At 38.0% G+C, this 14805-nt stretch overlaps 1 protein-coding gene across 4 annotated transcripts in view; it reads left to right on the forward strand.

Moving 5' to 3' along the window:
• The first annotated feature begins 2090 nt into the window (after positions 1-2090).
• Positions 2091-14805, forward strand: part of MYSM1 (Myb like, SWIRM and MPN domains 1) — a 38268-nt gene continuing 25553 nt past the window's right edge. For 3 of the 4 annotated variants that reach the window (XM_029946769.1, XM_029946770.1, XM_029946771.1), the window contains exons 1-6: positions 2091-2178; positions 6544-6619; positions 8432-8502; positions 10636-10713; positions 10806-10829; positions 11915-11993. In XM_029946769.1, coding sequence (XP_029802629.1) covers positions 2096-2178; positions 6544-6619; positions 8432-8502; positions 10636-10713; positions 10806-10829; positions 11915-11993 — 411 coding nt within the window. In that variant the 5' untranslated portion in view covers positions 2091-2095. Of the gene's footprint in view, positions 2179-6543; positions 6620-8431; positions 8503-10635; positions 10714-10805; positions 10830-11900; positions 13807-14805 lie in introns of those variants that run through there. The other variant, XM_029946772.1, reaches the window with a different exon arrangement.

Here is a 14805-nt window from a genome sequence, read left to right on the forward strand (position 1 = left end):
CAAAAGACCCTATTCTTTTTGTCCCAAATTAGAATATAATGCAGTTAAGTACAGATGGATAAAGACTTGGATTGGAATCCCGCCTTGAGTACTCAGCTGTATAACTGTAACTCTATGAATTTCGGTCTCCTTACCTCTAAAATGAGTGGGGGGTGATAATACTTACTTTGCAGAATTCCTAGGAAGCCCAAAAGCAATTCTACCCTGCACAATATCTGGGATATGAGAGATGATTACATGAACCATGACTCATCCTCTCTGTAACTCATCTTCCTCCCTTTCTACTCTAAAGTTATTCTTACATTCATTCAGTTTCAGTTTATGGAAAGCAGAGCATCATAATGAATTAAAATGTTCTTCTCATGTTTGTGTTAGATATTATAAACAACTACATTTACAGGATTGGAATAATTATAAAAGTTCATTTTGATAGGAAAAATTTAAACATATTCGACAACTTTCTTTTTAACATACTATGAAATTGTAGAGATATGGCAGCTAAATTTTGTCATTTTGTCCTCTGCTCTTTGTAAGAACTTAGCAAAAAGTGATGTGAGGAGGTATGACAGTGGAGAGGCTGCCTGGGATAGTTAGAAGGCTGTCTTGAGCACACTTACATTGTTTTAATCATTCATTCATCACTTCAATATTTATTGAGCATCTTGGGGCGCCTGGGTGGCTCAGTCGGTTAAGCAGCCAACTTCAGCTCAGTTCATGATCTCACAGTTCATGGGTTCAAGCCCCGCATCGGGCTCTGTGCTGACAGCTCAGAGCCTGGAGCCTGCTTCAGACTGTGTCTCCCTCTCTCTCTGCCCCTCTCCCGCTCACACTCTGTGTTTCTCTCTCTCAAAAATAAATTTTAAAAAACATTAAAAAATATTTATTGAGCATCTATGACGTGTCAGACACCATCCTGAATGTTGATGGTATAAGGACTAGTATACAGCCTAGCAGATATAGTCTTTATCCTTAAAGAATTCATAGTCCAGAGGTAGAGGCAGACTAGTGAATGAACAGCAACAGTAATGTGAGTTGATAAATGCTAAAGTAGATGAATACTAAAAAAAAAAATTTTTTTAATTTGAGAGAGAGAGCATGAGCAGGAGGAGGGGCAGAGGGAGAGAAGAGAGAGAATCCAAGCAGGCCCCATGCTCAGTGTGGGGCCTGACCCAGGGCTGGAGCCCACCAACCGTGAGATCATGACCTGAGCCAAAATCAAGAGTCTGCACTTAACCCACTGAGCCACCCAGGTGCCCCTAAGGTAGATGAACACTTAAAGCCAGTACCTAATTTCTTGAGAAGTCAAATTTCTTTGAGAAATGGTGTTTATCTTTCACAGTTCCTCACAACATGATTTGTAAAGGGTGAGCACTCGGTAAAGGGTCAAAAGACCCAGATTCTGGCCCTAGCTCTTTGATTAGCTATATATCCTTTGATAGTCATTTCAGTTTTCTGATTCTGTCTGCTTATCTGTAAAATGTGACTGATGATACCAGTACTCACTGGATTATTGTAAAGCCCAGTGGTTATGAAAGTGAATTTTTAATTAATTGTAAAGATCACTATAAAATCAGTTACATTCTTAAATGTTTTTTGAATTTTAAAATAGAAGTTGTTCAGTACTTCATATAATCGCTGAATGATCCTTTTCCTTAAAGGAAAAAAGAAAGAACAAAAAACGTGAAAGAAAGAAAGAAAAGAAAGAAAGAAGGAAAAAGAAAGAAAGAAAAGAAAAAACCAGCAGGTAAGGGTCTTTCATTGCTGTCACCTTTCATTGTTCAAGCAGATCTGGTTTGACCTTTTCAGCACTCCAGACAGATATTTACTATTATTCCCGTTTTACCAATGAGAGAAGCGAGGAGCCAAGAATTTGTCCGAGATCACAATCTCTTCAAAGCTCACGTCTAAGCTGCTTCCCAAGGCCTTTACACACCGAGCCCTAAGCACCAAAGCAGACAGAACGCCGGTCCTTTTTTCTCTGGAGGCCCCGCCTCCCCTGCACGGAAGGGGCTGAACGAGGCTTCAACTCCGCCCCGTGACGCTAAGACCCCACCCACTATCCTTCCACCTCTCGCGGGATCTCTCGGGAGGACGGATGGATTTAGGTCCCATCATGGCGGCTGAAGAGGCGGATGTGGATATTGAAGGGGACGTAGTGCCAACCGCGGCACAGCCAGGGTGAGGCGTGGAGACCGAATGCTGCTGGGATGGGGAGGAGCGCGGGTGCGAGGTGAGCAACCTGGAGGAAAGGTTGCAGGTCCGGCAAGGAACAGGGAAGCGGAAGACCATCCGCTGGGCCAGGGTCTCCTAGCGGCCAGGGAGGCGCCCATCCCGCCTGTAAGCTACTTCTGAGCGCCGGATGGCTTTTTAACCTTATAACCGGGATGTTGCTAGGGCACCGATTTCGCCTAGCACATTGCATTCTATGCAGCAATTAGATTCCTTCTGCCATTCGCTCCACCGCAGAATCTCGCCAGAATCCGCCCACTTGCCCGCTTCGGACAGTAACTAAAACAAGGGCGGCTTCTGGGCGGGACCTGAGCTCTAGAATCCCTATTCCGTCGCTCGTAAGCCATGTGACCTTGGGCGTGTCGTTTCGTCCCTACAGACCTTTGGTTTCCTCTTCCACCGGGGGTTAGTTGTGAAAAACTTCCTGAGAGACAGCTTGACTTAAAGGGAAGGGATAGGACTTTAGAGTTGGACAGCTCTGGGTTCTCCTGCATTGGCCGGCCTTTCCAGTTACTAGGAGTGTCAGCTTGGGCCAGACATCTAACTTGCTTGAACTTCAGACAGCTCATGTGTAAACTAACAGTCATGGTATATGAAGTTAATGAAGTTAATTAGGGGATGTGCTGTAGCATACAGTACAAGCTATGTAAATGTTTTGTTGTTCACGGTCTCCTTCCTCCCGTGGAAGGTACTGGTGTGGACCTAGTGAGGGGTCACTATTTATTTAATACAGATTCCTGCAGACCAGGCAAGTGTGGTTTCAAGCAGCAACCTCCAGCTCTAGAGATCTAGCCTTTTGGCTGCTTGCTTTCCAAATAAGAAATTGATACGTATTATTTTTAAAATGCACTTTCCCAGTCACCTTTTAGAAGCAGAAGAGGCCTAGAGGCTCAGGAATCAAAAGACCTGTGTTCTAAACTCAGCCAGTTATGTTGCTTATAAATATGAACAACATCATTAGAAGTCTGTTCGGTTCATTGAACCACGTGGGATTGCCAATCGTAGACCACTTTTGGCTTAAAAGATGCCAATTTCATATGGTCCAACCTAATATGAGGGCCTCTGTAAATTATGGAGAACAGTACCAACCTTGCCCATGAGGGGCTAAGAGGGTTTGGAATTCTACTGAACTCTAAAGCAATATAAAAATGTGAGGAGTAAATAAATTCATACAGTCACTGTCTCCCAAACCTTTAGGCAAAACTCTACAGATGTGTAAGGAGCCTTTAATAATAATCATTGTTCATATTTGTGTAGATCAAGTTAATCTTGACCAAGCGCTCTTTCATGGATGATTTAATTTACTCTTTAGAATAAGTCTATGTGATAAGTGAGCAGGGATAGACTCATGCATGCAGGACTACAGAAATTATTGGTTCCTGATGTCAGAGGAATTGCCTTACCCAACTCCGAGGAGCGTCATTAACATTATAGTCTGTTGAGTGGTGTTCTCTGATGTTGCAGCTCCAGCCATACGGAATGTAGTGTGAATGGTGCCCCTTGAAATACGTAGTTACAGCTAATGACAACATCTGGGGAACCCTTGAGGATGAATTGAAAACACACTTTTAAGTACTTGGCTAAACTCTAGCTACCAAAGTTAGAAGGTGGCATTGAAACTTTGATGTCCCTTTCACTTCTACCTTTCGTTTTCATCTTCCTTTTCTTCTGCTTATCCTTTAAATCAGTGTTCCAAGAGGTTTTGCCATAAGACAAAACTAACAAAAACTAAGAAAACTAACACTAACTGCACAGTCCCTGGCCATACCATCTCTCAGGATTTAAAATTTCTCTCTCATAGAATGAAACGTATAAAATTTTGCCAATGTTCAACCATTTTTATAAATGGTTTTTATTTAAAAAAAAAAGACAATTATTTCAAGTTCCACCTTAAAACGTGCCAGTGTTTCCCCAGTCTGTCACCAACCCAAATCTCTCCTGAGCTTTAGGTCCATTTACCTAATTCTCTGGATCTGTTATTGGATGTTCTATAAGCACGTCAATTTCAGCTTATACACTTTTCCCATCATACCTGCCATCTGCCTCTCCAAGTTCCCTACGTCAACAAATGGTACCATCCACTCAGTAATTCAAGGCATAGACCTAGACTTTATCCCTTTTCCTTACCTCTCTTCCTTCATCCCTTCTGTCCTGTTAAGGGTCTGTTGATTCTAAGTATCCTCTCCAGTGTATTCCTTCTTCCTGTTCATACTGCTTGTTCCCTAGGTCTAAAATACTGTCACCTCTTGACTATTTATGTAATCACTCACTCTTAACTTGTCTCTTTGGCCCCCCCCCATCTATTCTTTACTGAAGTTAGATCGGTTTTTCTTACATCCAAATCTGATCATGTTTCTCCTTTAGTCCCTAATTTGCTTTATGATAAAATCCTCATTCCTTTACTCCTGCAGATCTGGGTGATCCATGCTCTACCTATCTTGTTCATTCAGTCATTCAACAAATGTTGATTGAGCACCTTTTATATGCCAAGGCCTAGGTTTATAGCAGTTACCAAACTAACTCCTTGCTCTCCTAGAACTAACATTCTTATTGGGTGAGAGACAATAAAACTTACATATGGGCCAGATGGGGATACGTGGAAAAAGTTAAGGGAAAGTGGGTGACATGTCGGCTTTATTTTGTACACCCTTACCCAGGAAAAGTGGGTCTGAAACCATGGGACCTTAGAGGTCAGGATGGACATAGTGGAAGGACTGGATTTGAAAAGGGAGAAAGCCACAAGGTTGGCAACAAACTGAATGTACATTGTGAGGAAATAAGGCTCAGATTTCTGGCTTGGGCAACTAGGGGAAAGGATATGTTTTGAGGTGGGGAACAATGAAAGAGTAGATTTGGGAGGAATTCATCAGCTAAGATTTAAACATGTTACTGTGTGCTACCTGTGGAGCTTCAGGTGGGTGTCCAGATGCATACACCAGAGGTGTGGAAATTGCTAACCCTTGCCGAGGAACACTGTGTAAAAAGATACCTGCATTAAACCTGATGTGATACTAGTCCCACCCCCTGCCCCTTTCCTTTGGCAGACCTCCTTACACAAAGGTTTCCTTCTGATACCGAAGGAAATGTCTCAGAATCCTTTGTTTAGCATTCCTGACAGCCTCTACCAAATCAGAATTAACACCCGAGTTAAAACCTTTTTACCATTAACAGCGGAGAGAAATTACTGCTTTTAGTTCATTGTACATAATCCATTAGTCCCACAATTTATTATAACTACTGTAGAACTAGTTGAAGATTCAAAAGTATAAACTTATAGATAGGTTTTTTGCAGTCCAAGGTATAAAATTCTTACAACTAGACTAGCTCTGGGAAAGTTAGTAATTTCCTAGGAAACTTTGTAACTTCGAGACATAAAAAAGCAAATATTAAGTTTAATTATATCCTAGATTAGGCTTTCCAAAATTTAACCATTTGGCTTTTTTGCATAAGAAGTGAACAATGTGACTCTAGAGAGTTTTTTATAGTTTGGTGAAAGGAGTGAGAATTAACAAAGTTTAATCCCCCATGGAAGTAGAAATGCGCCCAGATAACCCAACTTAATTTTTTTATGACATAAATTGTTACTAAAACATCAAATTTTCTGTTCTCTTTACTGTGTTTTCTGTTTTGGTTCTTTGATCTGCTGTCTTGTTTTTTCATTTTGCGGGTGGTGCTATTGTTGATGGCTTTTATGCTTTAGATATAACTAAAAGAATTAATTGTAGGGGCAAGTGGTTGGCTCAGTTGGTTGAGCGTCTGACTTCAGCTAAGGTCACGATCTCACGGTTTGTGGGTTCAAGCCCCGTGTCGGGCTCTGTGCTGACAGCTCAGAGCCTGGAACCTGCTTTGGATTCTGTGTCTCCCTCTCTTTCTGCCGCTCCCCTGCTCATGCTCTGTCTCCCTCTGCCTCTCAAAAATAAATAAATGTGAAAAAAAATTAATTGTAAAGTTGAATTCTTGTATTCATATGCATGTGCGTCAAAAGAACTCTGAAGTGTTAGTTCATGGCCATAGAGCATATTGTGGTTGCTGCAGTGGGGTGTTTGTTTTCTCATAAAGTTGTTTACTCTTGGCAAACAGAGGTAAATAGACTTGCTGGTTAGCGGTTGAGATAGTGTAGGTTAAAGCCACTACATATCACAGGTTAAAGAGGTAGACTGGGCACTTCTGCAACAGTAAGTCTCTTTGTTAAGGGAAGAAGGGAACAAAATATTTGTGTAACATCTATACTCTGGCAGTCCCTGTGCTGTGTAAATTATGTTCATTAACTAGCATAATATTCCTTTTCTTAATTCATTTTCCTAATTATTACAGAAGTGATGAAAATACAGCATCTGTTTTACAAGATCACTATCTTGATTCATCATGGAGAACTGAGAATGGTCTTATTGTAAGTATTTTATGAAAATATCAGGTGCATTAAGCTACTAATTACTCAGGTACCTCTTTTTTACTTGGTGGTTCTCAGCAGATGCAGAGGTAATGAAACATTTTTCCTACTTTAAAAATAAAAGAGGGGCACCTGGGTGGCTTAGTCAGTTAAGTGTCTGGCTTTGGCCCAGGTCATGATCTCACTGCTCATGGGTTCAAGCCCCACTCGGGCTCTCTGTGCTGACAGCTCAGAGCCTGGAGCCTGCTTCAGATTCTGTATTTCCTTCACTCTGCTCCTCCCCCACTTGCACTGTCTCTTTCAAAAAATAAATAAACATTGAAAAGAAAAGAAAAGAAACTTAGTCTTACTTCTTTTGACTTTGAAAAATGACCTGTTGAGAAAGCCTTGGATCCAGCTAGATTTAGGTACATATCCTTGCCCTACCACTTACCAGATTTTTGAACCTTTGTTTCTTCTAAAAGATGGAGATCTTTGCAGGGTGCATTCTTTTCATTTAGCAGTTATTTATGGAGTGCTTACTATATGCCAGACACTGGGCCAGGTTCAGGGAATAAGCTATAATTGAGATACAGTCTTGCTCACAAGGAGCTTGTATTCTAAAAGGGAGTCAGGTGATAAATAAGGCTGATTTGTTATAGGCCATGGAGAACCTAAGATGCTGACTGAGAGTAACAGGGCGGGAGCCTGTTTTATATGAAGGTGTCATTGAGGGAAACTGAGAAGGGGACAGTTCAGTTGACAAGTAACAGAGAGGAGTAGATACGTGAAGAGTTGAGGAAAAACATTCTAGGCTGAAAGAATAGCAGCACAAAGGCTCTGTTGAAAGCCAGTGTCTAGAATATAGTGGGAAAGTGGGGAGTAGCAACTGTGACAACGTTGGAGAGGCAGACCAGAGCTCTGTCATATTTGTATGAAGCAAGGGTAGCATCAAAGGGACCAGTTGGGAAACATTTGTGGTAATCTAAGCAAGATGGCAGTATGGCCTGGGGTTGTGGCAGTATGGCCTGTGGTTCTGTTTTACTGCAGAGTCAGATCTGACTCAACATGTTTGAGTTTCTGTTGTCAGCCAACTCTTTATAATATCTGAATGTTAAGTAGAAATTACACATGTTTTATGTCAGATTTTAATTATATTTTGGACATAGAACTGCTTGGTAGATTGGATATGGGATTGAGAAAAAAGGGAGAAATCCAGAATGATTCCTAGGTTTCTGGGTTGAATAACTAGGTGACGAATAGTGCTGTGTACAAAGTTGAGAATGCGGGAGAAGCAGGTAAAACTAAGTGTTAGTGAGTTTTTAACATGTTAGTTTTGAGAAGCCTGCTAGATATCTGAGTGGACATTTTGAGTGGACAGTTGGATATAACAGTCTAGATGGAGCCTGGAGAAGAGACCTGAGCTGAAAATTTTTAATTTTTGAGAGTTGAAAATGAGTATGATCATTTAAAGGGAGATTGTGGCTTAAAGGAAAAAAGAAGTATGTTGAGTTTTGGAAATAGGTGAAATATCTAATAACACGTTTCCCAGCTGATAACTTCTCATACATGATAGCCATTATGACTTTCTCATGGGTAGGAGCCTGAGCCTTGGAACCCAGCAGTCTTGTGTACCAGCTCTCTGCTCTTCTGCTTGAAACACCAGCAGGGCTATGACCCATCTCACAGTGTTATCGTGGGAATCAGAGAGATGTCTTGCTTAGTAAATGGTAGCTTTATTATTTGTAATCCTTGTATCATGTATTTCATTTAATAAAACAAGATAATTTCAAAAAGCATAAATAAAAAGAAAAATATATTCTTTTTTAATAGCCTTGGACTCTGGATAGCACCATCAGTGAAGAGAACAGAGCTGTAATTGAGAAGATGTTGTTGGAAGAACAGTATCCTTAAATGATTACGAGGAAAGTAAAACTTTCAGGGTTAAAAACTATAAATGCAAGACTTACAAAAGAGACCACTGTTATCTCTAGATGGATCTTGTTTGGCCCCAGACTGCAGTTACATAATGTGTTACCTACCTGTGCAAAAAAGCTGCATTTTATTCCTCTGGTTCTGTTTTACTGCAGAGTCAGATCTGACTCAACATGTTTGAGTTTCTGTTGTCAGCCAACTCTTTATAATATCTGAATGTTAAGTAGAAATTACACATGTTTTATGTCAGCTAGAACCTTTAATACATGTCCAAGATCATTTAGTCTGAGCCTCCATTTTCAGTTATAGAAGCTGAAACCCAGGGATGGTAATTTACCCAGGGACACAGAATTAGAATATGTAAAAGTTCTCACTTCTTACTCCACCAATTTACAGGTGTTATGTGGGAGGAATCTAAAAAGCACAAAACAAATACTGCAGGTTGAAGGTTTTTTTCCCTGAGAAGTTGTAGATCTTTACCCACAGTTTAGTCACTAGCTTCTTGTCCTTGTTTAAATTTGATGATGGCAATTTATATGTAAAATGAAAGGGTTGAATAAAATAATTTCTGATTTATGATTTTTAAAGATTATTAATAATAGTCTAATAGTGGTTTGTTTTTAACTCTCTCATCTGTGTTTTATGGATATCTACCTCTTTGTTAAGCCAGAATTTCTCTGTTCCCTTTATTCACAGTTATTGCTGTGTTGATTTCAGAGTATCTGTGTACCTTTAGTTATCCTAGGTTAACTCCTTTTAGATTTTCTTACTCTCTTCCCCAACATCACAGCTATAGCCTAGATCATTGCTTTTCAATAGAAAAATAGTACAAGGCACATATATCATTTAATATTTTCTAGTAGCCACATTTAAATCAGGTGGAATTAATTTTATTAAGCTATTTAATCCAGTATATAAAAGATAATATTTCAATAGTTAATCAACGGGAAACATTATTGAGATATTTTACAATTTTTGTTTACATGTGGCTATTGCCAAATGCATTGAACATTGAAATTCTCAATTAATGAATACTTAAGTTGTCATTGGCTCACTTCCAGATTTGGAAACAGAAATAATGAGAGTCAAAGCTGTGTGAACGAACTTTGAGAAGAGGATGTTTTCTAGTATCTTTGTCCTCACCTAGCGTAGTTCCTGACCTGCAAGATACATAGTCCATATTTGTCAAGGGAAGAATATCTCAGACTAATCTAAGAGGATTACGGTGGGGCAGTTTTAAGAAGTTTGAGAAGGAGGCTCCATAGTAGAGTTGACCTAAGTTATTTTTATTTAGGTAGAGAACAACCCTGAATTCTGTTTCCTTTAAAACTATGAAGTCATACTCCCCAGTTAATCGTGGACAGCCAAACTCATCCATTACATTTCCCATATGTTTTAAGAAAAATTGTTTAAATGAAACATTTGAGGCTACTTCTCTTAGCCACTTCTAATAGGGAATATAGGAGAAGCTAATATTTTTATAGCATATATTTTGTGCAGGTTCTCTGTTTCTGTGATTTCACATGTAATATTTAATCCATATAACAACCTTGTGAGGTATAAATATATTTATATTATTATATAATATATATTCTATAATTTAAACATTTTATAATATGTATTATTTTCTTATGTTTTATATTTAATCCATATAACAGCCTTGTGAGGTATAAATATTTTCATCATAATTTTGCAGACCTGGAAGGGTTTTAAGAAGAATTGGTTTAGCCAGGTTCAAGTGTGATTTTCATGATGAGTGCCTACTTAATATAAGTCACATAAAAATCACAGGATTTTATTATTGTTTACAAAGTTTCTTGGGGTGCCTGGGTAGCTCCAGTCGGTTAGGCGTCCGACTTCGGCTCAAGTCATGATCTTGCCATCTGTGGGTTTGAGCCCCACATTGGGCTCTGTGCTGATAGCTAGCTCAGAGCCTAGAGCCTGTTTCAGATCCTATGTGTTCCTCTCTCTTTGCCCCTCCCCCACTCTGTTTCTCTCTCTCTCTCTCTCTCTCTCTCTCTCTCTCTCTCTCTCTCTCTCAAAAATAAACATTAAAAATTTTTTTAAATAAATAATAAAAAGTTTCTTTAATAATTACACAGGTATTACTTATCTAAAAAATCACTTCCAGAAAATTTCTGGCTTGATCAAAAGGAACATGATAAAAAATACATGAAGAGGTAAAATCAATTTTTAATACTCTTAAAATTATGAATTGTATTTTTAAAAACTTGCTCACAAGCTCCCTTGTTTTCTTTTTCATGTGGTGCAGTCTACAGAAAACTACAAAAATCATGTATGTACTTACATGTTTTATATTTTAAAATTATAAGAGAATTAAATAAAAATTATAGTTAGCCTGTGGAAAAACGCTTGGGTTTTACAAAAATATAAAATCAAAAATTCTTATATAGATAATGGAGTGCCACAAGATAATTTTATAATGTTATTTATATGTCAGAATTTCTTTTATGGTCCTACATAAGCAATTCCATTAGGTTATAGAAAAGATGGTTTCCTAGGGATTTGTGGGGAAATAACTTTAAAGCTGCTAATGTGTTAAGAATTGGCTTGATTTCTATTACCTTGTCAGTTAATTTTCACTTATTTCAAACAAAAAATTAATTTGAATTCAAAAATTATCTAAAGAAATTGAGTATTAACTATTTTATATTCTTTACCTATAATTGAAGAAAATGTGATGTTATTTATTGTGTATAAACTTTCACATTTATGGTCCTTCAAAGGGTAGACTTACAAGGTTAGATTTAAAATTGCCAAGGATTTAAGCACTGAGCAGACTTTGGCTTTTGCATTTTGCTGAATAAAAACAAAGAAGTTCATGAAGATTAATAGTTTGCTTGAATTAAATTAATGAGCTTCATCACTATTTTATTTTTAATTTCTTAAGGGGTTGCATTTCAGAAGTAATAAACAATGCCACAGTTTCTTCTTTTCTTGCTTGATATTTACATAGATTTACATGGAAGAATCAAGAGATAATATTTCTGGAGCCTATTTAAATACTCCTATACCTTTCAGGATTTGGAAATGTATTAATGTCTGCTGCTTTGTGTCCAGTCTAAGGAAGCCTGTTTGTTGGCCATCACATTGACTTCCTTTGATGTCTTTTAGTGTTATCTTCACTCAGACCCAAGGATTATGTGTTTTGAGGCTCCTATCCTCCTGGGCTAGAGAAGTATACGAGACAGGGTAAATCTGCCCCCAGGTAGAGGCTGCAGCCTTCTTCTTCTGCTTCTCTTAGACTTAGTATTGAATTTAGCCGATGGCTATGATGGCTATCTGTGTAACCTTTAGCTGCATAAGTATGGAATGTTCCATTTCAGACTCTTTTTTTGCAATTCCTTTTTTTCCCTTCAGGGCACACACTCCTGCAAAACCAGCCAGTTACTCAGTAAAGTGGACGATAGAAGAAAAAGAGCTGTTTGAACAAGGGCTGGTAAATAGTGCAATTTTTAATTTATAGTAAAATAATTCTAGAAGCCAATATTAATAGAATTATAAGGTTAATTCATAGAGACCAGATATTTCTTTTTAATGATTACATTTTTAGTCTTTCTGTAGTGGTAATGTTTATAGAATAGCACGTGAGAATTCCTTTTAACTCGTGCCTAAGTTACTAAAATACTAAAATAGACTTGGGTCAATATTTTAGGTAGTCTTCATTCTCCTTCCCTCCCTTTTTTTGGTATTAATAAAACCCAAGAAATTGACTGTCTGTATACATGACACTAACTTATCTGGATTAAAAGGAAGAACTATTTAGTTATCTAAACTACACTATTTAGTTTAACTATTTAGTTATCTAAACAGATAAACATTTAGTTATCTGATGTTTTCTCTTGGGTAAAAAAACCCAGAAAAACAAAAAAACTTGTATATTTGGAACTGTCTGCAAAATCAGCTGAGTTCTTTGTTATTCAGATATTTGGCATTGTGCACACAGTCTGAATATTTTTTTTAGTGGATCTAGCGGAAGACCAGAAATATTTCTTTTGCATGAATGTTTCAGTGAGATCTATTTAAATGGCCACAAGTTGCATAATAGAAAAAAAAATGTGTGCCAGTTTTTAATTCTAAAAATTCTATTAATATGAAGAAACTTCTCAGAAAATATTTGGAAATTTTTTTCTAACTATTAAGAGTAGGTTGTATCTTTTTCTTTAAGGTACATGTTACCTAGTGTTATGCTAATTTTGAAATTATACACACTTATATATAGGATATTTATATAATATTTATGTGGGATTTATGAATACAAATTGAAATGTCATTGTTAACATTTCTACAGATATGGGAAATAAAATGTATTTGTATTTTTACAGTTACCACCATGACATCTATATATTCTGTGGTGTCTTTGTATAAATAAATAAACTATCTTGAAGGTTTTATCTTGAGGTTTTTTTATCCTGTACTGTTGATGGTTTTTATGTTGGTATTTCATTCTGTTTTCTGATTATAATTTTTATAACTGAACTTTAATTAACTAGTTACTTATTTAAGATTGCTGACTGCCTTGGTGTTTTGCCCCGTACTGAAGACTGTGTGTGTGTGCGTGCATGTGTGTGTGTACATGTATGTGTCTACAAACACGTACACATACACACACACAATAATGGGTTGTGGATTTTTAGATTACCGTTGACACTGGTGGTAATGACCGGGACTATATCTGCAGGACTCAAAATTCAAAGGGTATCTAAAGTTAGAGGGTGTTAAGTCTCCTTATCGCTTCTATCTCTTCCTGCAGTTTTCTTTGCCGGAGGTAACCATTGTCGTCTGTTCTTTGTGTATGCCTCCAGAGATACTTCGTCCCTGTATAAGCAAATACATATTTATTTGTATACATGTGTAGGTATCTACCCATATACATAAGGTACTTTAAACTTAGAATGTTTTCCCACAAAACTACATGGAATTATTGGTTGTATTCCCAGCCTTTTTAACCTCTTGATACAGTTTGTTTAAACACTGAATTCTCTCAGGCTTCAGAGAAGGGAATTACGTGGTACTGAGTGATGAGGGAAGATTTTTCTCTCCCTATCTGGGGCAGAGATCTGTCTCTTTGCCCTGTTTTGAAATTGGTGAGTTTCTTCTTTGTTCCCCTTGTCAGCGCACCCTCTCCGGTTTTCGTAAGGCCTAAGCTCCTACAGTCCCAATTGTCCAGATCTTTGCTGTGTCCACAAGTGTTCCATGCTATGAAGTCATTCATTTGCCTTCATCCCACAATGAATATAACTAATTTTTCAGTAAGTTGACTGACCTCAGCTAGAGTTAAGAACAAAATTATTTGAGACAATTGTTAATTATTTAATTTATACTTACTAAGAATTGTCCTAGAAGTACTTTGAGGTTGTTTTTTTTTTTTTAAGTTTATTTATTTATTTGGGTGGAGGGATGCAGAGAGAGGTAGAGAGAGAATCCTAAGCACACTGTACACTGTCAGCACGGAGCCTGACGTGGGGTTTGAACTCATAAACCTGAGATCGTGACCTGAACTAAAATCAAGAGTCAGAACCTTAACCAACCAAGCCACCAGGCTCTGCAAAGTACTTTCAGTTATAAGAAATTGTTCATGTGTCAGGTTTTCTCATGAATATCAGAAATAAGTATAATTAATTTATCATTTGGGTCAGGTCTTAAAGATGACTTGCTACTGGAGGTCATGACCTGTACATGTCATAACCTGACCTGTAAATCTGGCCTTGGGATCAGCTTCCCTGAGTTGTAGAGCTGTTGTGAAGATTTATATATCAAGTAATAGAGTTGACACTTAAAAATTCCTTTTAGCTTTAAACTTATATTGCATTCCCGGGGACATCTGGATGGCTCAGTCAGTTAGGCATCTGGCTTTTGGTTTCGGCTCATATGATCTCATGTGGTTCATGAGTTTAAGCCCCGCATCAGCACTATCAGCGCAGAGCCTGCTTGAGATTCTCCCTCTTTCTCTGCCCATCCCCAACTTGCACTGTCTCTGTCTCTCTCAAAATAAATAAACTTAAACAAAATTAGAACACCAAATCTAGTTTTAAAAAATTATATTACTTCCTTTCTGTACTTCAGAAAACTCCAGATCTCCCTGTGGGTCTCATTTTTTTCCCGCCACAGCTTCATTGTCCCCAGGCACACAGCCTTTCACGGTACAGGGTTACAGGGAGCTGTTGGTTGCAAATCCCGTCATGTGTGATTTGCTCTTATAAATCAGTTTACTGCAATATGGTATAGAATAAAAGTACTATGGGACAAGT

Source organism: Suricata suricatta, chromosome 8 (assembly GCF_006229205.1).
Source record: "Suricata suricatta isolate VVHF042 chromosome 8, meerkat_22Aug2017_6uvM2_HiC, whole genome shotgun sequence".
In the NCBI taxonomy this organism is placed as follows: Eukaryota; Metazoa; Chordata; class Mammalia; order Carnivora; family Herpestidae; genus Suricata; species Suricata suricatta.